At 43.1% G+C, this 21,968-nt stretch overlaps 1 protein-coding gene across 3 annotated transcripts in view; it reads right to left on the bottom strand.

The window, feature by feature from the left end:
* Positions 1-1,478: 1,478 nt before the first annotated feature.
* ppp1r12a (protein phosphatase 1, regulatory subunit 12A) overlaps positions 1,479-21,968 on the bottom strand; it is a 56,368-nt gene continuing 35,878 nt past the window's right edge. For 2 of the 3 annotated variants that reach the window (XM_030045546.1, XM_030045545.1), the window contains exons 10-26: positions 20,155-20,379; positions 19,628-19,719; positions 19,153-19,269; positions 17,913-18,065; positions 16,460-16,624; positions 15,411-15,578; positions 14,184-14,274; positions 13,428-13,607; positions 13,065-13,245; positions 11,566-11,687; positions 11,328-11,393; positions 8,897-8,913; positions 8,679-8,796; positions 8,304-8,408; positions 8,139-8,186; positions 6,928-6,978; positions 1,479-3,377 (exon numbers count right to left, since the gene is read on the bottom strand). In XM_030045546.1, the coding sequence (XP_029901406.1) occupies positions 3,291-3,377; positions 6,928-6,978; positions 8,139-8,186; positions 8,304-8,408; positions 8,679-8,796; positions 8,897-8,913; positions 11,328-11,393; positions 11,566-11,687; positions 13,065-13,245; positions 13,428-13,607; positions 14,184-14,274; positions 15,411-15,578; positions 16,460-16,624; positions 17,913-18,065; positions 19,153-19,269; positions 19,628-19,719; positions 20,155-20,379 (1,986 nt within the window). In that variant the 3' untranslated portion in view covers positions 1,479-3,290. The remainder of the gene's footprint in view (positions 3,378-6,927; positions 6,979-8,138; positions 8,187-8,303; positions 8,409-8,678; positions 8,797-8,896; positions 8,914-11,327; positions 11,394-11,565; positions 11,688-13,064; positions 13,246-13,427; positions 13,608-14,183; positions 14,275-15,410; positions 15,579-16,459; positions 16,625-17,912; positions 18,066-19,152; positions 19,270-19,627; positions 19,720-20,154; positions 20,380-21,968) is intronic. The other variant, XM_030045547.1, reaches the window with a different exon arrangement.

A 21,968-nucleotide genomic window follows, 5' to 3' on the forward strand; every position in this document is an offset into this window, starting at 1 on the left:
CACAAACCAGACGCAGGCCTCTTTAACCGCACGTCTGGCCAGTGGAAAATGGAGGGAAAAAAAAAAAAAGCATGGCTCTTTGTGCATGACTCGGAGCAATTACAGCAAATACCCTCACTTATCCCCCAAAGCATTATCTGAGGACTGAACGGAGCTCTTTAACAGACCCAGAGAGCAAGTCACACCCCGAGCAAAGAGCTATTGTTGGCAGTACATGCAAAAACAAGTCGCTGAGAGCTCACAATTTGTTCTATCAGAGTAAATTACCAGTCAACACTTGATCACTGTCAGGATATTTTGAGTGTGCAGAAGTAGGGCACCGTGCTGAGGGCTGCCTCTTATTCAGGAGCCTTTCTGCCATCTCACGGGTGTGTATAAATGTTATTGTCTAGCACTGCATTTGCGGCACATCCATCGCCGTCTGGGATTAGAATAAAGAGTCAAGTGAAGCAGCGCAGCTTCAGATGGAAGACTCGATGCATCTGTAGTGATTTCAAGCCCCGGGAGTTTAAAAGCACAGCAGGCAGCGCTTTGCTACTCATGCAGAGCTGTAAACTTGTCAGAAACGTCAGGCGGTGATGTCTCCAAACGTTGGGGATGATTGGCAGAGACGTCATCCGCCACTTTAAATCCCGGGGCTGAAAGTTTAACTGCTGTTTCTGTTCCATTTATTTCAACAATTTTACATGCTCACGGCCTGGGTGAAGTTCTTTCAAAAAGACTGATGCTTCCTGTGTGTGCCTGCTTACACACATAAGTACATCATGCTGGTGTGTGAGTGCTTTCTGTTAACATTTAGTATCAAGCAAATCATCGCCCATGTTGTTTTTTAAAGTGTTAAGTTGGAAAAAAAAAAAAAAATTGCATACTCAGTGGCTACAAAAACCCAGGTTTACTGTAAAATCCTGCTCAGTGCACCTGACAAGCCAAGTGTGCAAAGCTGTGTGCCATCTAGTGGTGACCATGCAGTATGGCAACACATTGTGGAAAATTTTGATGTCAGCCTTCTGATTGAAATGCATTTTAATCATTTAAATGGTTAGTTTTAGTCTAGCTTTTGTCAACATGAATTTCAATGGCTTTAGCTGGTGGGAAAAAAAAAAAGTTTGAATCCAATTATTTTTCTACTGAATGTTCTTTTCACCTTCTGTCTTCATTAAATTATTTGTTAATGAGCTTTATCCACAGATTAATCTACATTCCTCCACTTCATGTACTTTGTATCTGGCTTTTGTTTTTATGCTGCACTTAATATCAAATGTAAAATTTGCCCGTACATCCATCAAAATTCTCATTTGTCATCTCTGCATTTTCAGCTCAAAACTGCCTTTAACATACATATCTTTACATATGAGAGTTTTGAGAGGCACACACACACACGCACACACAAAATAATAAAATTCTGTGGATTCTGTGGATGGATAAAACAAGCATTTTCCTGACATTTCATACAGTTCAAGAAGAAAACCAAACATGGGAACTTTACAATGTACAAGTTTATTTTTAATGAACTCTTCAGTGGTTGGTAGTCACAGCACAGCTTGCATGTATGAAGCCACACACCTATTTTACAAGATGACGAAAAAAAAAAAAAAATCTAAACCAAAGAGTAGATGGTCAACAGTCCATCTGCAGCGACTTTATTTTTTTTTCTTCCTTTTACTAAAATATTCTTAAAAGGCCACTGAAATGCATAAAATGTTTTCAGATGCATGGACTATCTGATGGTGGCAAGTTGCTTTAACCTGACATCAAGACTCCTCACATGGCATTGACAGTGCATGTAGACATTGTAAAAAGGACTGGGTTAGCAATACCTAAGTTCTTCTTTTTTTTAGTGACAACACCTTGGCTATAATACTACAGCTTAAAAAAAAAAAAAAGAAAGAAAAAAGGAAAAAAAAAAAATGAACAGCACTCTTCCAAAGATACAATGTGTGAAATGTAGTGAAGCATTTTTTTTTTTAATCTCACAATTATGTGAACACTTTTTTTTAACTGGAAAAAAAAAAGCACTGAACACTGCCAGCCAACTCATTTAAGAGAGAGGCCCTACTGTAATCCAATGTCTTTAGACTATAAAGGAAAAATAATTAAAAACACACCTTTTTGTCCTCTGGAATTTGTATACTTTTAATAGTAACAGACGGGAACCATAAATGCATGCCATGTGCTGGTCTCAAACAAATACATACAGGTATATACAGCATCACTCAGTACCTGCTAAAACAAAGTGAGAAATACAGAATATAAACTGACTACACTACAAAAAAAAAAAAAAAAAAAAAGAAAAAAGGAGGGGGTGGTGAGCAATGGAAGCGGTGGAAGAGTGAAAAATCCTACTTGTGATGGACTCATCATTAAAGCATTTAAAAAAAAAAAAAAAAAGAAAAAATAAATGCATATTGCACATACAGTGAAAGCTTAAATTCCACCAGGTCCGCCTCATTCGGTAAAGCGAGAATTCAATTTTCCCTCTTGGAGGAAGACGCACAGAGGTACAGAAATGGGGAGGGTGGGCATGGAGGGGGGGGGGTGCATTTGAGAGAGAGAGTGAGTGAATGTGTGTGCATGCGTGCGTGCACCGGTGTGTGTGTGTGTGTGTGTAAGTGTAGATGGCTAATAGGGAAGAAAAAGACGCGGCGATCACTTGCACCGAGATAGTGGCTGCAAGGAGCTGATACGGGGCAGAAGTGGCACTTGGGAGTCGGGAGAAGAAAAAAAAAAAAAAAAAAAAAAAAAAATCAGGGGAGGAAACTGCACGGCACACAACACTTACACAGGAAGGGGGGGGAAATTACATCAAATAAGAGAGATTGTGGCACAAATAAAATCAGGTGTTGGATAATAACTGTTCTTCAGTGACAGCCGAGAGAGAGATCGATGCAAGTGTTTCTTTTTTTTTCTCTTTATGTACAACTAAGGCTTATTGGTTAAATAAGTTGTCAGGCTTCCCCGCCCGCAATGCGTTTACATGCTGATCACACACACAACCCTTTTTCCTTTGCTCTGTAAACTCAGTGGTTCTATCTGGACAGCAGCCACAGGAATCAAGTGGATTATCATCTAAGAGGGTGGCACAGAAGGGGGGGGGAGAAAATGGATGGATGGGTGGATGCTGCAGTCGTTGGAGGAGCAAAGAGAGATGGGTGCCGGGAGGAGAAGAAAAAAAAAAAAAAAAGGAGTCTCGTCTCTGATGTCTGTTGCAATTAATATCTAAATGTGCAATTCCATTAGTCACTGCCATGGGGGAGTGGGGGGGTGCAGAAGACAGGGCGGGGGGGTCTGTTCTACTTGGAAAGCTTGCTAATGACTCGAATGAGGGCTCCGTTCTCGTCCTTTAGTCTCTGGTTGTCTGCTTTCAAGTCTGGTAGCGTCTGAAAGAGAAGAAAAGAAAACAGAGAGGGGGGAGAGAGAGTGAGAGAGAGAGGGAGAGGGAAAGCTTAGACATGTCTTGACAGATACATGGTGCTGTTAACCAGTCAGGCCAGTTTTACAAACTGTTAATTGCAGCGTGTGTCAGCAATGTTGGACCAGTCACACAGCATCTCTCAATCTTGTTTTGTTTATCCTTTTTTGATCACATCCTTGTTCCAAGTCAGAGGAGAGAGAGAGAAATGAAGCGGGCACACCACAGGCCAAACTTCCTGATAAATAGCCATGCAGAACCTGAATGGCTGTTCACTGGCAGCCAGCAAACAAGCTGTCTTTAAGTACACAACAGAGCAAACAAAATGAAGCGTCACTCCTTCATTTGACCCACAGCGATGCTCCGTCACGTCTGATAGGCAGACAATGCAGGCACCACAAGCTGGTTTTTAGTTCAACTTCACGTCAATCTACACTAGGGCTGTCATACGGCTGGGATTACACAAGTGTTGGGTCCTGAAATAAGTTGGTTGTCAATGCACTTGCTATTATAAAATTCAACATTTGCTGCACTGAAGTGAAACTAAAGTCTGATGCACTACAAAGACATCATTTTCTATTAAAAACCTAAAACATTCAAAAGTTTAATCTGTCTGCCCTTGACCTTGGTAGCCAATTACAACTGTGGCAGGTGAATGTATGCTGAATTTGGATGAGCCTTGTCAACTTGTAAGGTCAATCAACCAGTCAATCAATCAATAAATAAGGTTAGTAATTGTATGGGCACTGGGAGGTCAACACGCTGGGCCGGTGATGTCGTCAGTGGAATATGTGAACAACTAACAGCAGCTGTAATGTAGATCACTGCTGCCTGTTTACTGATGGGACCAGACACTGTTACAATCACTTCCATGCGGTATGATCAAAAAACAAAATATTGTATGGATATTGTTTACCACTGACTTTGTATATTGTAAGTTGTCCACTGTCGGTGTGATATGGCACAAGTCAAACTCTGGTATCATGTACGTTGCCCAGCTTTACCACTTCTATTTATGACTTTGGCAGCTGTTTGAGTGCAAATATCTGGCGATAAATTCGTAATGAGTTGACAAGGACAGTCCAAACACACCAGTAATCACGTACCAGGTATAACAGAGAGCCAGCTGGGCTGTGGCTCCTGAGGACCAGGACTGACAAGCACTGCCCTCAACTGTTCTTTGTAATGTCAGCGGGCATTTCTTGTCAACACAGTGGTACGAGAGCTACAAAGGTGGGTGTTTTAGATAGCGATCAGAGTCCAATTGTTGTCAGAGGTCCCTATTGACACACGGCACTGAGAAACTCCAATGACAGAAGACTGCAGTCCACTTAAACAAAAAAACAAAAAACAAACAAACAAAAAAAACTACCCCACATTGATTACAGATGACAATCAACCGACCTGATGGTTGAGTGAACACACTACAAAACCACTGAATGACAGAAAGCCTGACTCTCATATTTGTACTTATTACAAATCAAAAACAAGTGGCTAAACCTGTAACCAAATGAACCTGTTGCCAACTGACCCAAGGCTCTGTTGATGTCATCTGTGAAATTAAACTTTGAGGAGTACAGAGGGAGCGGGAGTTCAGTCGCTGAAGATGTGGGCCACGAGTTGGTGCAAAAAAGGAAGCCACTTCATGCAAAGAAGCCAGAACAAGCCAAACTGAACAACTCTGCTCCCTGATAGGAGCATCACAACTAGAGATTGTACAAAAAAAGGACACTTTCCTTTACAGCACTTTATGATGTGTTTACTCAATTCCTACTACTGCACGGTGTAGTCAAAAACATGAACTAAATTTAGGTTGCAATTCCACCTGCCAGCCTGAAAAGATACTTACCTTACAATTTTTGTCCCCCATTATAAACTTGTTAATTATTATGACCTATAGGGACATTTTTATATCTTGACAAGTGTGAAATTAAGCTCAAGAAGCCTTTGGTGGCTCGGTACTGTAAAAGGAGAGTGTCCTACTGTAAAAATCAACAACAACAAAAACACCCTCCCCATTCTGAAAACCAAGAGGTCTGGGGAGGCAGAGGGGACGGAAAAGGGGAGTGTTGAAAACCAGTGATGGTTGGGCGGCTGGGCACCTGCCTGTCTATGGGTGCGGGGCGGAGCGCAAATGGAGCATGAGAAGGGTAGGGGTGGAAGAAGGGGGAGGGAGGGAGTGAGGAAGAGGAGAAGATGGTGGTGGTGGACGGACGGACGTGGCTTTAGAGGTCGACGGAGGGCAGCTGGCTGCAGGCGGACTGGGAGAGCTTTGCCACCACGCGGGCCAGGGCCCGGTTCTCAGCCTGCAGCCGCTCCTTAACCTGCCGCAGGGCCTGAACCTGCTTTACCTGGGGGAGGTTCTGCAGGGGGGGAAAAACAACAACCACAAACAGAGGAGGAAAGAGACAGCGAGAAAGAGAGGTGGGAAAACAGGAGGGATGGAAATAGAGTGACAGCAAGAGAATGGCAGAGAGGCAGAGGAAGGGGAAGGAGAAATGTTTAGAGTGTTCCAAGAAAGAAATTAGGAAGGAGAGAGAAAAGGATTATGGAAAGACAGGACAATGTAAATCAATAGAGAATAGGGGCCAAGAGAAGAAAAAAAGGGGGAAAACAGAAAAGGAAGATTGTTAGACAATGGGGACAGATTCTGGAAACCCAAGGAATGACAAAGAGCTTTCCGCTTTGGCATGTTTGAGATGTTGATCTAGCAGAGTGGAATAAAAAAGAGACAGGGATAAGATCAGCCAGCTGCCTACAACCTAGAAATAAACACACTACGTTGTCACACTGCTGGGAAGGAACACTTGCTGACAAGAGTTTCATGGATCCCTACCCCCCCCTTCTCCTCCTCAATCGCTTCCCCAGAAAAGGAACATTTAATTGGTCGACTCTTCAGAGGAGCTTAAATGTTTTGTCAACACAGATTACAATGGCTGACCTGAGATGTGCCCAGAACAAAGTAGGAGAGGCACAGGTGCACTTTGGGCATCAATACACAAAGTCCAAAATAATGAGTGGGATCTCTTGGAATCAAACCTTGTACTTATCCCAATTTGCTGCTCTGATATCAAATGATTAAGTAGCTCTGAGCAGCCGTATCAACTTATCACCACCTTATAAATCCATATCCGCTCTGTGTGAACAACCCATTACAAAGGATATGTACTGTCCGCTGGCAAACAATGTTCAATTAAACTGGCATTAAGTACATTCGGGACTAATCTCCATTTAGGCGTCATTACATTTGAGAGGACTCACCGCTGATCTTACACTGAAAAACTGGCTCACCAACAGTGATCCATACTTGGGGGCACATTCATAATTTCCCACTGAATTTTAATATGACAGATGTTAGGATCAGGTTGATGTTTGCTACCTTCAACTCACAAGTGCCACCATTAGCTGTGTTCCTCGGTCCACATGTGAGATTCCTCTGAACACCGTCACACAAAGAACAAGACATTTAATTAATTTAATTTAAATGCAGTGTGTGTGTGTGTCATGTTTGATGCTACCTTCAGCTCCTCCTCCATCTCAGAGATCTTCCTTTCTAAAGCTCTTCTTTCCTGTGGGAACGGAGTGAAAACAGATTAACCCTGGGTTCATACGCCATATATGCAATTAGCACAAAGCACAAACACACTTTGGTGCAGGCTCAACACACGGCATTAAACAAGACAGGTGTGAAAGAGAGAGGGTGAAGATGTAGCCATGGCACACGCTGGAACACACACGCATGACTTGTGAGGTGTCTGCAAGCCACAACCATAGCCTACACATTTAGACCTACATAGTCAGTGATGTATGAATAATTTACTCCCGTCTAATGGCAGGCATGAGTCAGGAAATGGGTAACAGATGATGCTCAGAGGCGGTGTTAGATGCCAAGTTAATGAAATGACTCATGAGCAAAGAGGTCGGACTGGCCTGAACAAAAGAGGAGATTTTTGCTGTGACAGAACAAAAAAGGTCATGAAGATAAGTGATACATGAGGATGATACGTAATATAGCTTAGAGCATGGACTTAAAGCAATAACGACAATAACGTTCATGGTTATAGTGAAATATAAGGCTGTATATGGAGGTGGAGGTAGGGAAAAATGAATGTGATTGGTCCTTTCAGTGGCCACCATCACAATTGTAGTTATGAATGAATGAAAAGTGTGTCAAAATGGCAATGAAGACACATGCAGAGGTACTTTCAATGTTAAACCAACAATCCACTATTGCCTTTACACACCAACACACATACACACCAAAACAATAAATAAATAAAGTAAAATGAAAACAACAGAACAGTTCTGAGAAGTGGGTGACCACACGCTGCCTCCAAGGTTCAAAAACAAGTGAAAGAGAAGGTGCCAGTGTTTTGGGTGGTGTGGAGGAAGAAAGTCCTCCTGATGCCAGCTAAAAGGGCATGTGCGACATGGCAGCCAGCAGCAGAAAAGGCAGTAGACTGGTAAAAACTCAGGGTAAGATCATACCACCACCCAGCTGATATTGGGGCCTGCTTGTTACCTTCAGACATAAACCCATTGGCATTATGTTACCACGCTGGTTAAGCAGGTCTAATTCAATGCAATCAAAATAATGGAAAGGATATCTGAGTTCAAGTCTTCAATTTCAGATACACAGGAAAAATATCTCTTCAGAGGAGATTAAACAGTAAAAACAAGGAGCGGTGTCTGAAACAGAGCTGTGCTACTGAATTTAAACTGTCATTACCCTTTTCTCCATCTCAAGCTGTGACCGGTCGGCATAGCGCTCCTGCCTCTGCAATGAGGAAAACAACAATTTGAAGGTTAGTGGGCATATCAGGAAATGTCCTACTTATCTGTATCACACTGACCAATTGGCTAATGAAATGGAGCAGATGGAGGGCCAGCGTACCTGCGTGGCCTTCTCTAGCTGTAGCTTCAAGTCTGCGAGCTCCAGGTCTGTGTCGCGTAACTGGGCCTTCAGCTTCTCGTTCTCAGCTAAGATCTGCTCGTAGAGCTGGTGGAAGGGAGAAACATACGTAACACTGGACAAACGCAACAGGCAAACGTACAGTAGCATGTACACATGTAACGGGGTATGCATCATTCATCATTGGGGAGCTGGCAACTAACACAAGTCATCCTGAGGCAAAGCAGGTCACTTTCCAATGATTTGATTACCATATACTCTGCATCTTATGGGCGCAACAGCCACAAGTCCCAAAGCCCTGCCCCTATCATCTTGCTAATCGCCACTTTAACACAAAACCATGTTCAACAATAATACCTTCTTGTAGTCAGTGGTGTCGTCTCTATCCAGCCTGCTTGAGTATGGCCTCCGACTCTCACCATAGCCACGATTACCAAGAGCATCATTACGATCGGAGGAAGTGCTGCTTTCATTCCTAGAATGTTCATGTATATTAATGTAACATGCTGTTTAACAGAAACTTGAAGTTGTTAAATCAAGACATATTAGGTATAATAAGGAGCAGCATTACATACCTGGACAGTCTGTCACTCTGAAAGAAAAACAAAATAGAAAAACAAAGTGAATTCTTATGTTTTAGATGTGTTCAAATGAAGCCTTTGACATAAGTGACAGAAGCTAAATTTTCATCTGTTTAGGCAGAGCATGGTGTCTAAAAGAGAGTTTCAGTCTGTGCATTGGAGGATTGCTTACACTTTGGCAGACGCAGGAAACATTGGATTAAAATTGTGATGAGTATCATTATTGTGCCCATTAGTACTAAGACAAGGCAAAAATAAAAACCAAGATGAAATATGACCTTTATTTAAGGCGGACACTTCAGACATAGTGCTTGCAGATCCTCCTCCAAGCTAGAGCTTTCTCTGAATGTCTCAGCATCTGACCTCCCTGCCCCTTCAGCCAGCCTCCTACACACACACATTCCTGAACAGCTGCCATGCCTGCCAGCGCCTCCAGGCCTACTGCTGCTACAGCCTCGCCTGGCTTGTGCAGCCCCAGCAGAAAGGCCTCACAATGGGGCTCGACATCAGATAAGGTGGCGGTGACGGGGAGGAGGGTCAGGCTTCCACTTCCAGCTATTTTAAAACTGCATCTGATTTCCTGAAGCAGGCACAGAGTGATTACAAAGCACGATGCTACAATCTGTGTCAAGAAGTCATCAGGGCCTTCTGGTGAAATGACTGACATTCAGTACAACTGATGTGATGAACAGCTAGGAAGGCTGCACATGATGTTCAAGACCAGAGAAGCACTACACAGCCTTCAGGTGATACTGGGCATGATTTGACCATCATGACTGACTGTTAAGTACAGACTGTGTCTGCCAGAGGACTGATGATCTTGTACTGTTGGATTTCTTGTTGGCCATTGCAGTCACATTTTTACAGTTTAAATCCAAATGGGCCTTGACGTCTCCTTGAAGCATGAGCTACATCAGAACGGAGACTGTCAACCAATAAGAGCTGAACAATAAGGAAGGGGGGAAAATACAGGAAATGTAGTGGGAAAATGTTCCACTTCCATGTTTGTTCTGGTTCTGTTTCTAGCACTCTGATCAGTCATACAGAGTGAGTTCAGCCTAGACCCAAAACATTCAAACTATTTCATCTACCAAGGGTCAGTATTTTGTAAACTCTTGTAGTCAGTTTAAAAAATGCATCCTACACCAAATTTGCACTTGCACTTACTAGGATGGTTTCACTATGTGCAGAGTGGTTACTTTTAATCGAGAGGCTGGAAAGGAAGCGACTCCGGGATTTTTCCTGAACGCTTTCCCATGCATGCGGAGATAATTGCCCGTTTCCTATTTAGTGTCTCGCTGCTGCTCCACCCTATTGTACTGTCCTATTACAACCAAGAGCCCTGCTGGCTCACGGGCTGGCTGCTCTGTAACCCCTCCTTCCCTCCCTGCTGATCGTCTGATGTGGAGCCAGGTATTCGGGTAAACTACTACTGTCTGCTCTCTACGCTATGCTGCACAAGACACTCCCCGTTCAAACAGGAAGTTCATCCGGCCAGCAGTTTACACAACACTGCGCTTTCTGCAGACTGAAACTGTCCCTTCAACACTCCAAATAGGGATCCAGTGTTCAGTCTACTGTACTGGACAGCCTCTTTATTTCAGGAATGTTTGAGTGTTAACCTGCATAACTAATATTAATGAGACATGTTATGATTGAAGATCTTTGGGTCAGGGTTCCTACTAAATTCCTTAATTTACCGCAATTCAATGCATGAATCTCAATTCTGACTTTTTACCATTAGCAGAGAAGCTGGTTTCTTTCATTTCAATGTCAACCAGCACTGGGTCAAATCCACATTCCTATTCATTGTTCTACTGAAAATAGCCGAGCATACAGGGAAAAAGGCACAAATAGCACACACTGAAGGGTCAGCAGTGTTTTTGTTCCCTCTTAACTCTAATCAGCAAACTGTCTTCAACTTGGAATTGGACGACCTCTATGACCCGTGATTCCTGTGTGTGCTCTGACCCCAGTAAGCCAGATTTCCTTTCTGTGCTGCTTGTTTTGAACCCTACTTATCTGCGGCTGAGACTGCTTTTGGCTTGCAAGGTCACTGTAGCAACCAGACAATCACAGGAAGATGGAAACGGGGAGAACTATTAAAATTCAAAGGCCGCAGACCAAGAGAAGGGAAGATAAGAGGGAGGGAGGGGGGCGAACTCATAGCTGTACAGGGCAGAACAGGGCAAATCAAAGTCTAGTAATACTTGTTTAGCCTTGACTACACGAGGTGAGGGAAAGGAAGGATGAGAACAGACAAAAACCACAGAGGGGAAAAAAAATCAAACGAATGTCACGCCATACCAGACAGGCACTAGCACTCCCTTGATGTGGATGTCAAGCTAGAGGGTTACTTCTTAAAATTCTCATCTGTATGGGTAGTGAGAGTGTGTGAGTGTGTGAGTGTGTGTGTTGGGGTTACCTGGGGCTCTCCCTTGGTGCTGCCCTCCTCTGAGTCAGACTGCTGGTCCGGGTCATTTTCATCACTCTGGAATTAAAAACACAGACATGAGGTCACACACCGCTTCAGAAGAGGAACACCAAGGCTTCTCTAAATGTTCTGAACTGCCGCACCTCACAAATACTGTCACGAATACTTGCGGTGCTTGAATAAGTAAACCTTTAAAATGCTTAAATCATCGTGTGTGTGAGTGTCTTACATCTTGGGTCCAGAAGGAAACCCCAGTGGATCGTCTCTTCTCGCGGGGCCGCCTGCGATCCCGTATGGAGCGGGGCTGAGACTTGTCCTCTCCCTCCTTCTCCTCCTCCTTTTTGTCTGGCTCTGTCCATCAGGAAGAATGACATTTATACAATACCAAATTGCACGTCAATAGATCACAAGCCCAAGTGACTGTAAAACAATATCCCCTGAAAATTAAAAAAAAAAAAAAAAAAAACATGCAGTAAAGGCTGAAGTAATTCAATTGTGAAATGCAATGGTGAAGATTACTTCGCCAACCCTATACAAGGAGGGAGGAGCTGGGGAAACACCTAACCTTATTATCAAAGAGCCAGAGATTACATTAAGTAACCAAAAGATATGAGCAACATTAGATTTCAATCCTTTTAAGTCCTTGTATAGCATGCTACCTTGTCTTAACATCAATAGCTGTCAAATGCCCATGACGTTAATCAAAAAAGGAATGCAAACTTTAACAATAAAAGTTCTGGTTAAGAATTGCATTTATTCGACTGCATTGCACATGATTTGGACAACAAATGAGCTGGCCTGCGCTCAGAGGAGGAAAAAAAAGTTTTCGTCGTGAGAGAACAAAGTGGTCACTGTTTCCTTCAGTGAGACAGACTGAGGCTGCCTTTTTCCCCAGGAACGCCTCCTGGCTTTTTGTCAAGAGAAGAGCTACTTTATTTAAAAGGCAACCCAATCCCTTTCTTTCTCCATGGCCTTGATCAGCATGTGGCAGCTTGCCCATGGTAATCTGGGCCTATGGGGACAAATGCCAGCGCCAGGTGATATTCAGCAGAACCTTCTGAATAATTACAGTTTTATGTTAGCATTTCTTTTTGGAATGCTTAGCTTTCAATGCATTATACCTCAACTTGCCGAGAGGCAGCTTACTAGCATAACAAGAACTACTCTTTAAACTTACATGGTTTTGCCTTGCTGGTGGCTGCTGCAACTTTGCTTTCATTTTGATAGCCAGAGCAAGGGAGGAGATTTATTTTCATTGTGCCACAGAACCACACACACACACACACACACACTCTAAAAGAAGCTGGATGTGGGAATTACACTTAACCTTACTCGAGGATGTTGCAGAAGAATTCTTGAGAGCCCTAGCAGCCATGTTTGGAGATCAACATATAATTTCAGTGTGAGTGAATTGCCTGAATTACTGCTCTCAACACATGAAATAGTCCATTTTTGTTATGTGTTTGGCTGTTAGAATAAAAGAAAAATTATCCAGGGGAAAATTGTTATCACACATCAGGGAGGGAAAAAAAAAAAAAAAAAAAAAAAAAAAAAAACATTCCCCGCTGGATAAATGCCCATTAAGTTAAAATAACAGACCCTGCAAAGTCATAAAAATGGGCAGGGATTGTGCGTAGGTAAAACCAACATTTGGTGAAAGGATTTTCAGTCTCACCTCTCAGAGCACCCTTTTCCATTGTCTTAAATGAAACAGTGAAATCTACTGACCTTTATCTATATCCCTGGAGGAACGGCTATAGGAGGAGGTGATTCCCGTGAGGCTGTTGGGCCTGTTGAGAGAGCTGGAGCTGGAGGACAGGGTGGTGCTAGAGGAGGCTGGGGTGGAGGCAGTGCTGACTGTGTAAGTGGTGGAGGTGGAGGAGGAGGAAGGCCGATAGCGCTGGTAGGTCTAGAAAGGAAAAAGAAAAGAGACAAATGAGGACAGAGTGAAATATAGCAAGTCTAAACAGAACATGGTAAATAGTAAATAAAATAATGCAAGCATATATGGCAAAAACATTGAAGCTGCAACATCTGCATCTACCTTCAGTTAAATGAGAAAACCTAATGTATCTAGGAGGAGTTGTGTACCTCTTCGAAGCTGCGGTACCTCGACCGGTAATCATCCTCCTTGGTCTCTGTCTCCTTCTTCTCCTCCTGCTTCTCCTTGTCCTGCTTCTCCTTCTCCTCCTTCTCCTCCTCCCTGCTCCTTGTGGCACGGCTTCTGCCAATGGTTTTCTCTGCCTCTTGGAGGTCAGTCAGAGTCACACCCTGGAAGGAGAAAGACAGAAATTGGGCTTCTGGAATCAAAGCATTTGAACCAGGTTTACACTTAACACTGAAATTACAAAGTAGTGGCCTCTGCATAATTATGGAGGCTTATACCCATAAATTTATTGTTGGCATTAGCTCCCCAGTAGAAAGTAAACCCTCTAATAGGTCCTTTACGATGTTTAACTTATGTGTCATTAATTTTGAGGCCCACTGGCAGCAGTATAGCACAGAGGTTTAGCAGGAAAGGACAAAGCTCAAATTGTCTCAGCTTGTAAATGAGCAGCTACTTATAAAAAGGCTCAAACTTCAGAAAGGGTGCCAGTGTACACAAAAAGTAATTATGTCTCAACCAGGATAAAAAAAAATCACTGCACTCAGTTGTTGCGGCTGGACTACTGCGTCCACAGACTAGGACTATGAAACCACAATCCAAACCAAAGACGCTGACAGGTCACCATTTGTTATGATTTTTGTTTTGAGTTTTGTTTTCTTTTTTTCAAGGAGAAGGGGCAGAATATAAAAAGGTAGAATTGGTGACCTCGGGGAGTGAAGAAAGCAAGCGCATTTACTAACCTGGGTGGACCTCCTGGACTGTCGAGCCTGTCTGGAGCGAGCTTTCCTCTGGGACTCAGACTCCTCGTCTCGCACTGGTGTCAGGTATGACCTGAGACACACACACACAAATGCAAACTCAACAATCACTGGGCCAAAGGAGTACTAGTATTCAGCTCTGACATGGGATGACTCTTGGGATCTTGAATCTATAAAAATATACCTCTCTCTTTAAACGTGCCTGGTAATTGTCATTATCAGCACGATCATAAAAACTACCCTTCACTTTGGCATTGTGGTAAACACAGGAACAGGCAATGCAGTCAGGGAGATGAACAGCAAGGTATTCTAGCACTTTCTCCCAGCCTGGAATATGCCTCAGTTAGCCTCACAGAAGTATGAACTCATTCACTGGAGAGGCAAGCCTTGGCCTTGAGGAAAACGTGCAGCTTTTGCCCATCTTCCTTATAAGGAGAAGTCACTGGAACGACACGCTGAAACAGCCCTGCCCCACTCCCACCATGACAGGTGGCTTATTTCAGCACTGTCAGGGCAAGACATGCACTCAACCCCACTCAAGCACACACGTGCTGGGACCAGTGTACGTGTGCTCTCATACTCACACACACACTCACATGCACCCCCTCTCTCCCTCTCTCAAACACACAGTTCGTCTCCCTCCTCCACACTGTATACATAAAGCCGGAGATCACACACCCCATTCTCAAACAGAGGAAATGCATCCGGATTAGGGCTTGACGGATATGCTTTTCATGAGGCTAGTGCTGATATTTTTAGACTCAAGCGACAGATAGTCAACATTTTGTGCTGATATTCAAGTTATTTAAATCTGACAATGGCCATGCAAAAATAACAAAATTATGAGTTAAGTATACTCAGTGTTTCCTTCTACAATATATATCTCTAGAGCTTTAAAAAAGGCTTATTAAATTGTAATGGACTCCATGGGACAGGGGACACTAAAAGCTACTGATAAGTGGCCACTATTTGATTTTTAATAAAAGACCAGACCAGACTAAACAACCTACGATCTCAGCTTTGTGAGGAAGTGAGTGGGAAAAGAAGTTGTTTAGTTTGAGTTCATTTATTTTCCATTTATCATCATTAAATATCATTAAATAAAACTGAGTATAAAATGTACTTAAATACAGATGCCTTATGTAATTTATAACATGTCGAAAACGTCCATGCACGAGGCTATGTAGGTTACAAGGGTGTGTATGTTACCTGCGTCTTTCCCTGCCGTCAGAGCCAATGACAGTGCCAGTGGTGGTAGTGGTAGATGTGGTGGTGGTGGTGGTTGTGGTGGTAGAGCCAGTGTTTATAGTGGGGATGACCGCAGCAGACTCCTTTTCTTTCTCCTTTTCCCTCTCGGCACTCTCCTCTGACCAGTACCTGTTTACACACCAGCATTTTACACACCAAACTCCTCTCGCTTAGCCTCGCTTAGTCCTTATAGAACTGGTGTGTGCATTTATGAAGGGATTTCAGGTGATGTAATGTGTGCTTTGGTGACCATACTGAAGGTCCACAACCTCTTAGCAAAAACAGCAGCTCTATACATGTGTTGTTGGCTCTCACAACTGTATGGAATACACACTGTCCACTATATGTAGCTTTTGGCTGGAAAAGGTTGCTATCTAAAAAAGCCAAAAAGCAAATGCTAAAAATGCTTTTGGATAATGCTAGTGAACTGAGATGACTTTTCTAAAATCGGTGACACAGGTACCTGGCATAATACAAAGCCCTCAGGGGCAAAGTGTATCTTAAGGAACTATTTCCCATGGAATAACAGGCAAACTGCATCTATCAACCTCTAATTCATACTTGTTGGGGGCAAATGGATACAGGGTGCCTTTTTTCCTTTTTTGGATGGCTTAAACTTAAAACTAAACAATACCCATCATGACTCATTTTATTGGGGTGCCAGGAGACACTATCTGAATGGATAGAGAGACGATACTATCTGGATGGATAGACAGACGACACTATCTGGATGGATACACTGAACTACAGGTAAGTGGAAAATGTCTCTTTGTATTTTGTGTAAAGTGTTACTTTAAAACATGATGGCTCACTATGTTAAACTAATGTATATATACACAAACAGTTTTAGTTGGAACATTACTGGATGGATCCACACTCATATCTACAGATGTTTGTCCCTTCCTGACCTGGTTGTTAAATATGCAGTCATCCTCTGAGTTTTCCAAGCTGTTGACAGTTGTGTGAATTACTGCCTCAGCTGCGGAGCCGCTATGGGTCTGAACATGTACCTGCTGGTGAGACTGGTGGAGCCGGTGCGGGTGGAGGAAGAGCCCAGGCTGGAGAGCAGGCCGCGATGGCCCGTGGGCGAGGTAACGGATGAGGAGGTGGTGGAGGTCGTGGAGGAGGAGGTGGTCGAGGTGCTCAGGTCCTCGTGCCTTCTGCCAAAAGAGCCGCTGTGACAAAATGCCACACACACAAAACACAGCATAGTTAGCAGGGGGGGAGCAGTATTGAAGCACGACTGCACGCTTACAGCTAAAATCATGATCACAACAGTGAGATATTGTGATCAGAGTTTAAGTTATCAAGACAATAATTGTTAATTTATTATTTGGCTTGATGAACACTGAAGACAAATGCTCTCAACTATTAATCATGACTATTTGGCTTGATTACCTGTTGAAGTAAAATATTTATGCACACATTTTGTATCTTATATCTAGAGCTAGACTTATTATAATTTATTATAATAAATATTATAACAGCTGATGTTCCAAGGTATGTAATTAAATCTCTCTTTATGGCCAAATTCCATTTGTGGCAACAGCTCCCATACACACAATTAATTACTGGACCCTTGATGAATAGAGGGGGAGGAACAAAAAGGAATGAAAAAAGGAGGGGAGTCCCAGGCTAAATTATGGCTATTAATTTTTTTTTCCATAGATGACAGGGATATCCGATTTCAGATTCCTCTATCCCTCTAGTATGTGTTCTCTGATGAGGAGGAACACTTTTGTTTAGCTCATTTGTTAGAAAACAGCTTTTTCTTCACAGTTGAGAAGCATAATTTAGCATTATTAATGCTGCATATAATAATGCTATAAGAATGCTGCATTTGGGGTTTAACGTGCCAGTCCAGTTTATGACACTAAAGGCTTACTTCAAAATATGGAGTGGTTCTACTTGCTGAATTTGTTGACGGTTTTGTTCTTTTCCACAAAAATTAGATTCATACAGGAGCACAAACATTGGAATCTGATTTAATGAGGAAATTTGAGTGTTGTCACAGTGAAAGTCAACGTTCCACTGTCACTGATTGATAAGCAGTGTCACCAGAGTGCTGGTTGTTGATCGAGGTTCAAGTTTTGGCATGCTAGTTTCTCTTTTTTCATGCGATATGTTACTCTAAACAATTCTAAACTGTACTGTCAAATAACACAGGAGTCACAAGAACTCCACATTTTGCTTAACCTCTCAGTTTGAGAAAGACCTTAATTTCTAATGTCTCCGTCACTGAATCATTCCGAAAAAAAAACTGGCAATTCTACCGTAAAGGGGTACTTTTAAATCAGCCTGAAAAAGTCCACAACAGCGTCTCTCCAGTATTCCTTTGGATATTAAGAATAACAAGATAAATGCAAAACAAACAGTAAACACTCCATTACAGCAGAGAGAAACAGAGTCAGAGAGGACAGAGGTGGGTGTACAGACGGTGGTGCCCAGGTAAGGCTGGTATACCTGCGGTAAATGCTGTAAGACTGGTAGTGGGAGGTGGGTGGCTGCCAGGGTTTAGTGTTACAGGTGTTAGGGTCCAAGCTGGAGGTGGACGAAGACTTGGCTGGCACGTCCCGCGTGCTGCCGCTCCGCCCTAGCGCTAGCGTATGGGACGTGCTGGCATGTTGGCAGGCGGGTGGGCGAGAGAGGCATGTTAGCGGTGGACGCGCGCACACACACACACACACACACACAAATATAAAAAACACACACATACAGGTATAAGACTGTGAAGCTCCAACATGCTGCATTTGTGTCATATGGGAATATAAGTCAGAATGACTTGACGGCTAAAAGCAACAATCTGGAAGGGCTGATGTGGGCCAACAAGTTTGAAGCTGTTAAAATGCCAAGACGCCATGAAAGTGACAGTGTGCTGCTTGTGATCAAGTTTTTGTTTGTTTGTTTGTTTGTTTTTTGGTTACTCAGCACACATGTACATATAGCTAAATCTGAATATATGTTTCACAGCAAACCAAACACTGCAATGTCAACCACAAAAAACAAAAAACAAAAAAACAAAACAAAACAAAAAACAAGCTAATAGTTGTGTCCTGCCATGGAATTTTAAGAGCTGTAATCAAATTTATTATTAACACTTATCTATTTATTTAAATATTTACACATTTATTTTGTTTGCTTATTTTGAAATCAATGTATAATCTCCCAGATTTGACTGGCATCATTGCAATGAAAGCTGACATGACTATTTCAGAAGGAAGCTCATGTGTTCCGTCTTTCCCATATGACATGAATGTAGCATACGTCCAAGTCTAGGTTTTGTGCCATGGAAAACTGTGGGAACTGTAGTTATTTGGGAGCCCTCCAGGTAGCTGGGCCTGTTAAAACAGCTGAGTAATATATGGCACAGCAACCTGAGAGGATAGGTACAGTCATGCAACAGACTCTGTGGCAGTGAGAGAAAGAGGCACTGGGCTGATTTGCATGGCTTTCTCAATAGCTGCACAAAAGCATGTACATGCATGTCTCTCATGACATAATACCTGTGACATGTACAGTAGACGAAACTAATCAGCTGCCAAGGCTATCGACGTAGTGTTATTAAGAGTGGGTTTTGATCCAAAAGCTATGCAAGTCAACCTCATAATAGATAAACCGATCAGATCCAACAGAGTGGAGATCTGATGATGAGATGATGAGGCATGGGGGTTTGGGAGGACTTTGTATTGCAGCGGCGGCTAACCTGCGCTGGTAGCTGGGGGTTCGGTTGGTGGAGGCGCTTCCTTCGATGTTCTTCAGGTCATCGTCCCAGCGTCGCCGGGTATAGGAGCCGCTACGTACCAGACTAGCAGCAGAGTCCCTGAGGAACCACAAGCTATAATAGCACCCCGGCCTCCACAAAAACAGGCACCGATATACTTGCAGATGTGTTCTCATAGTCAAGTCTAACACTGAATAAATGTCATTCTTATAAGTCCCCAGGCCTAACTTTTACCAGTTGAATCAAACTCCTTGCAGACAATTTTTACCCAATAGCAGAAACACTAAACCTCTTGCTGCACAACAGTAACAAATGCTAACAGCAGCTGCATTAAGCCACACACCATGCAGAGCACTGAGACCTTTTGTCTGCAACACACAGCGGTGGGCAGCAGGAGGCACTCCTGCCAGTGCATGTTTACAGTGGGGGTGTGAGCCACATGGCCCAAGGGGTTCACCTGTTTTCCTTCTCGTTGATGTCTGAAGTACTGGGCAGTCTCCTGGGGATGGTCGGGGCCACATAAGCAAACCGGGTTCCTTTGTCCTTTTCCTGCAGGCAGAGGAACAAACGGGATTCATATTACTGACCATTTATGGAAGAGAGATGTCAAATGCCACTATCAGGAGCTTTCAACTTTATATTTTCAAAATATTTAACTTCAATGTTAATAAAAGTTATGAGGTTTGACAGGAGCAAGGCTTTACATGACAGTCTCAAACATTCATATCAGCCTAACTGCAAATCCATGAATATTGTACCCAGCTGTGAAGTAAGTTGCCCAAAAGAGGAAAAACAAGGATTATATGGTTGGATAGGGACAGACACTAATAAAGTTTGAACATGTCATTTCTCATACTCATTGTTTTCTTAAGGAATCACTTGAGGGCTACATCACAGGCAACTGCTCCTACATTTTGATGAATAGGAGGCAAAAACAAGAGGATATGAGGACTGAACATCGGACAGCATGCTGTTACTGCCGACCTTATCTTTGTCCTTGTTGTCAAGCGAGGAGGAGAGGCGGGGGCTTGAGGCCGAGCGCATCACCCCAGCCGTGTCCTTCTCCCTCTGAGCCTCCTTGGTGGCGGTGATCTCTGCCAGTGCCCCGTAGCTGCCAGTTTTCCTTAGGCCCAGGCGCCACGACGCCGGCGACTCATCCTTCCTCTCCTCCTCCACTTTAGCTGAGACCTTCCCGGCAGGCTGGGTGACCTGAGTGGGACAATGGGTGGGTGGATTAAGCTCAATGAGTGTATTATTGTACAAGTAAAAAGCTGTTAAATGAGATTTTTAGTCATCTTGGTGAGTAACACAAAAGTCAGTAAGGTAAAAATGGCAAGAAGACTTAGTTTTGGCTAATCTGCAGAGCTGTGATTTCCTGGTTTGAATGAGGACCAGAAGAAGGGGACATTTTAAGGAGAGACATTCCAGTGCTAGGAGAGGTATGATTACATCCAGGTGTACAGTTGAATTTGCCCAGAGGAATATATACACGCCTGCACCTGACTATGTCTAATTGAGCTTTTACTTTTAGCCCGAGAACAAAAAATAAATGTTCCTTGACAAAGCGTGTTGACATGGTCCTTTTGACTTGTTAGGGCCGACAGACCTGAATTAATATTTATAGTCAGCAGATATTTTTGCAATACAAACCATCAGAAAACATGATACGGTGGATGACACAACTGGACAAAGCACAGGAGCCACGCAGACACAGTGACAACATGTTTAGGACAGTGCATTTGTTGATTTGTTGCTGCATGCGAAAACAACACCATATGGATTTTGGTGAGTGGGAGTCAGCGAAAGGAAAGTTAAGTTAGCATTGCCTGGATTGAGCCGGGGTGGTTAGGTTGTTACGTTTTTTTTCCCCTCAGTGCACAGGTGCATGATGTAGGACAAGAGAACAACTCTGGTGCACACCAATACCTCACCATAGGTTTTTTGGGCACAAGAGAAATGCCAGTTTTGCGCAAGCCTTGACGCCACAATGCAGGACAGCTTGGCTCCGCCACAGACATGAGGGGAGTAATATAATCAGACTAAAGCCAACCAAGATGAGCCCAGGATGAGGAAGAAAGAGACAGAGAAAGGGGGGCAGGGAGAAATATAGAGACATGTTGAGAGAAAAAAGGCCAGAATAAGACTGAAGCAGCAGCAAAAGACAAAAGAGACACTTCATGGCAAGGGCATACATTTTTTAAGGCCTGGTCACACCACACAATGTTTACTGCCACACCATGGGGACATAACATTATTGTTCTCAGTTGGTTTAAGTGACAGCTCTGTTATGTATACAAGAGAGCCAAGGAGAGGACAATGGACATTTGGTAGTGTCAAACTGGACATTGTTAATGTTTTACTCACTCTTGTTAGACAGAGGACATTGTGCTGTGTGAGCACTAGGCTTCAAGGAAGGATTGGAATAACACAGTCATTGTAAGACGATAAGTGAAATACAAAATAACACTCAGCAAGTCAAGGACTGGTGGATACTAATCGCTGGATGGACATGGAGTAAATGAGAACAATAAAAAGAAAACAATACAAAATCCATAATCCTCTCATGCGAAGTGCATCAGGAGGAGACGAAAGGTTGTGTGTAAAATGTTAACTCAGTCAGTAGATGGTGTTTGAGATCACTGAAACTCAATTTAATTGAGTTATTCTATTTTGACAGACAAGTCTTCATATTCCAACAGTGACAGATATAAAATGTGACATAGCATCACTGTTTCAGCCAGTGGACTGAAGGCTATGACCAAGCACATATAGGTTAGATGCCTAACCTCATCTTGCCA

This window comes from Myripristis murdjan, chromosome 23 (genome assembly GCF_902150065.1).
Source record: "Myripristis murdjan chromosome 23, fMyrMur1.1, whole genome shotgun sequence".
NCBI classification, from domain to species: Eukaryota; Metazoa; Chordata; class Actinopteri; order Holocentriformes; family Holocentridae; genus Myripristis; species Myripristis murdjan.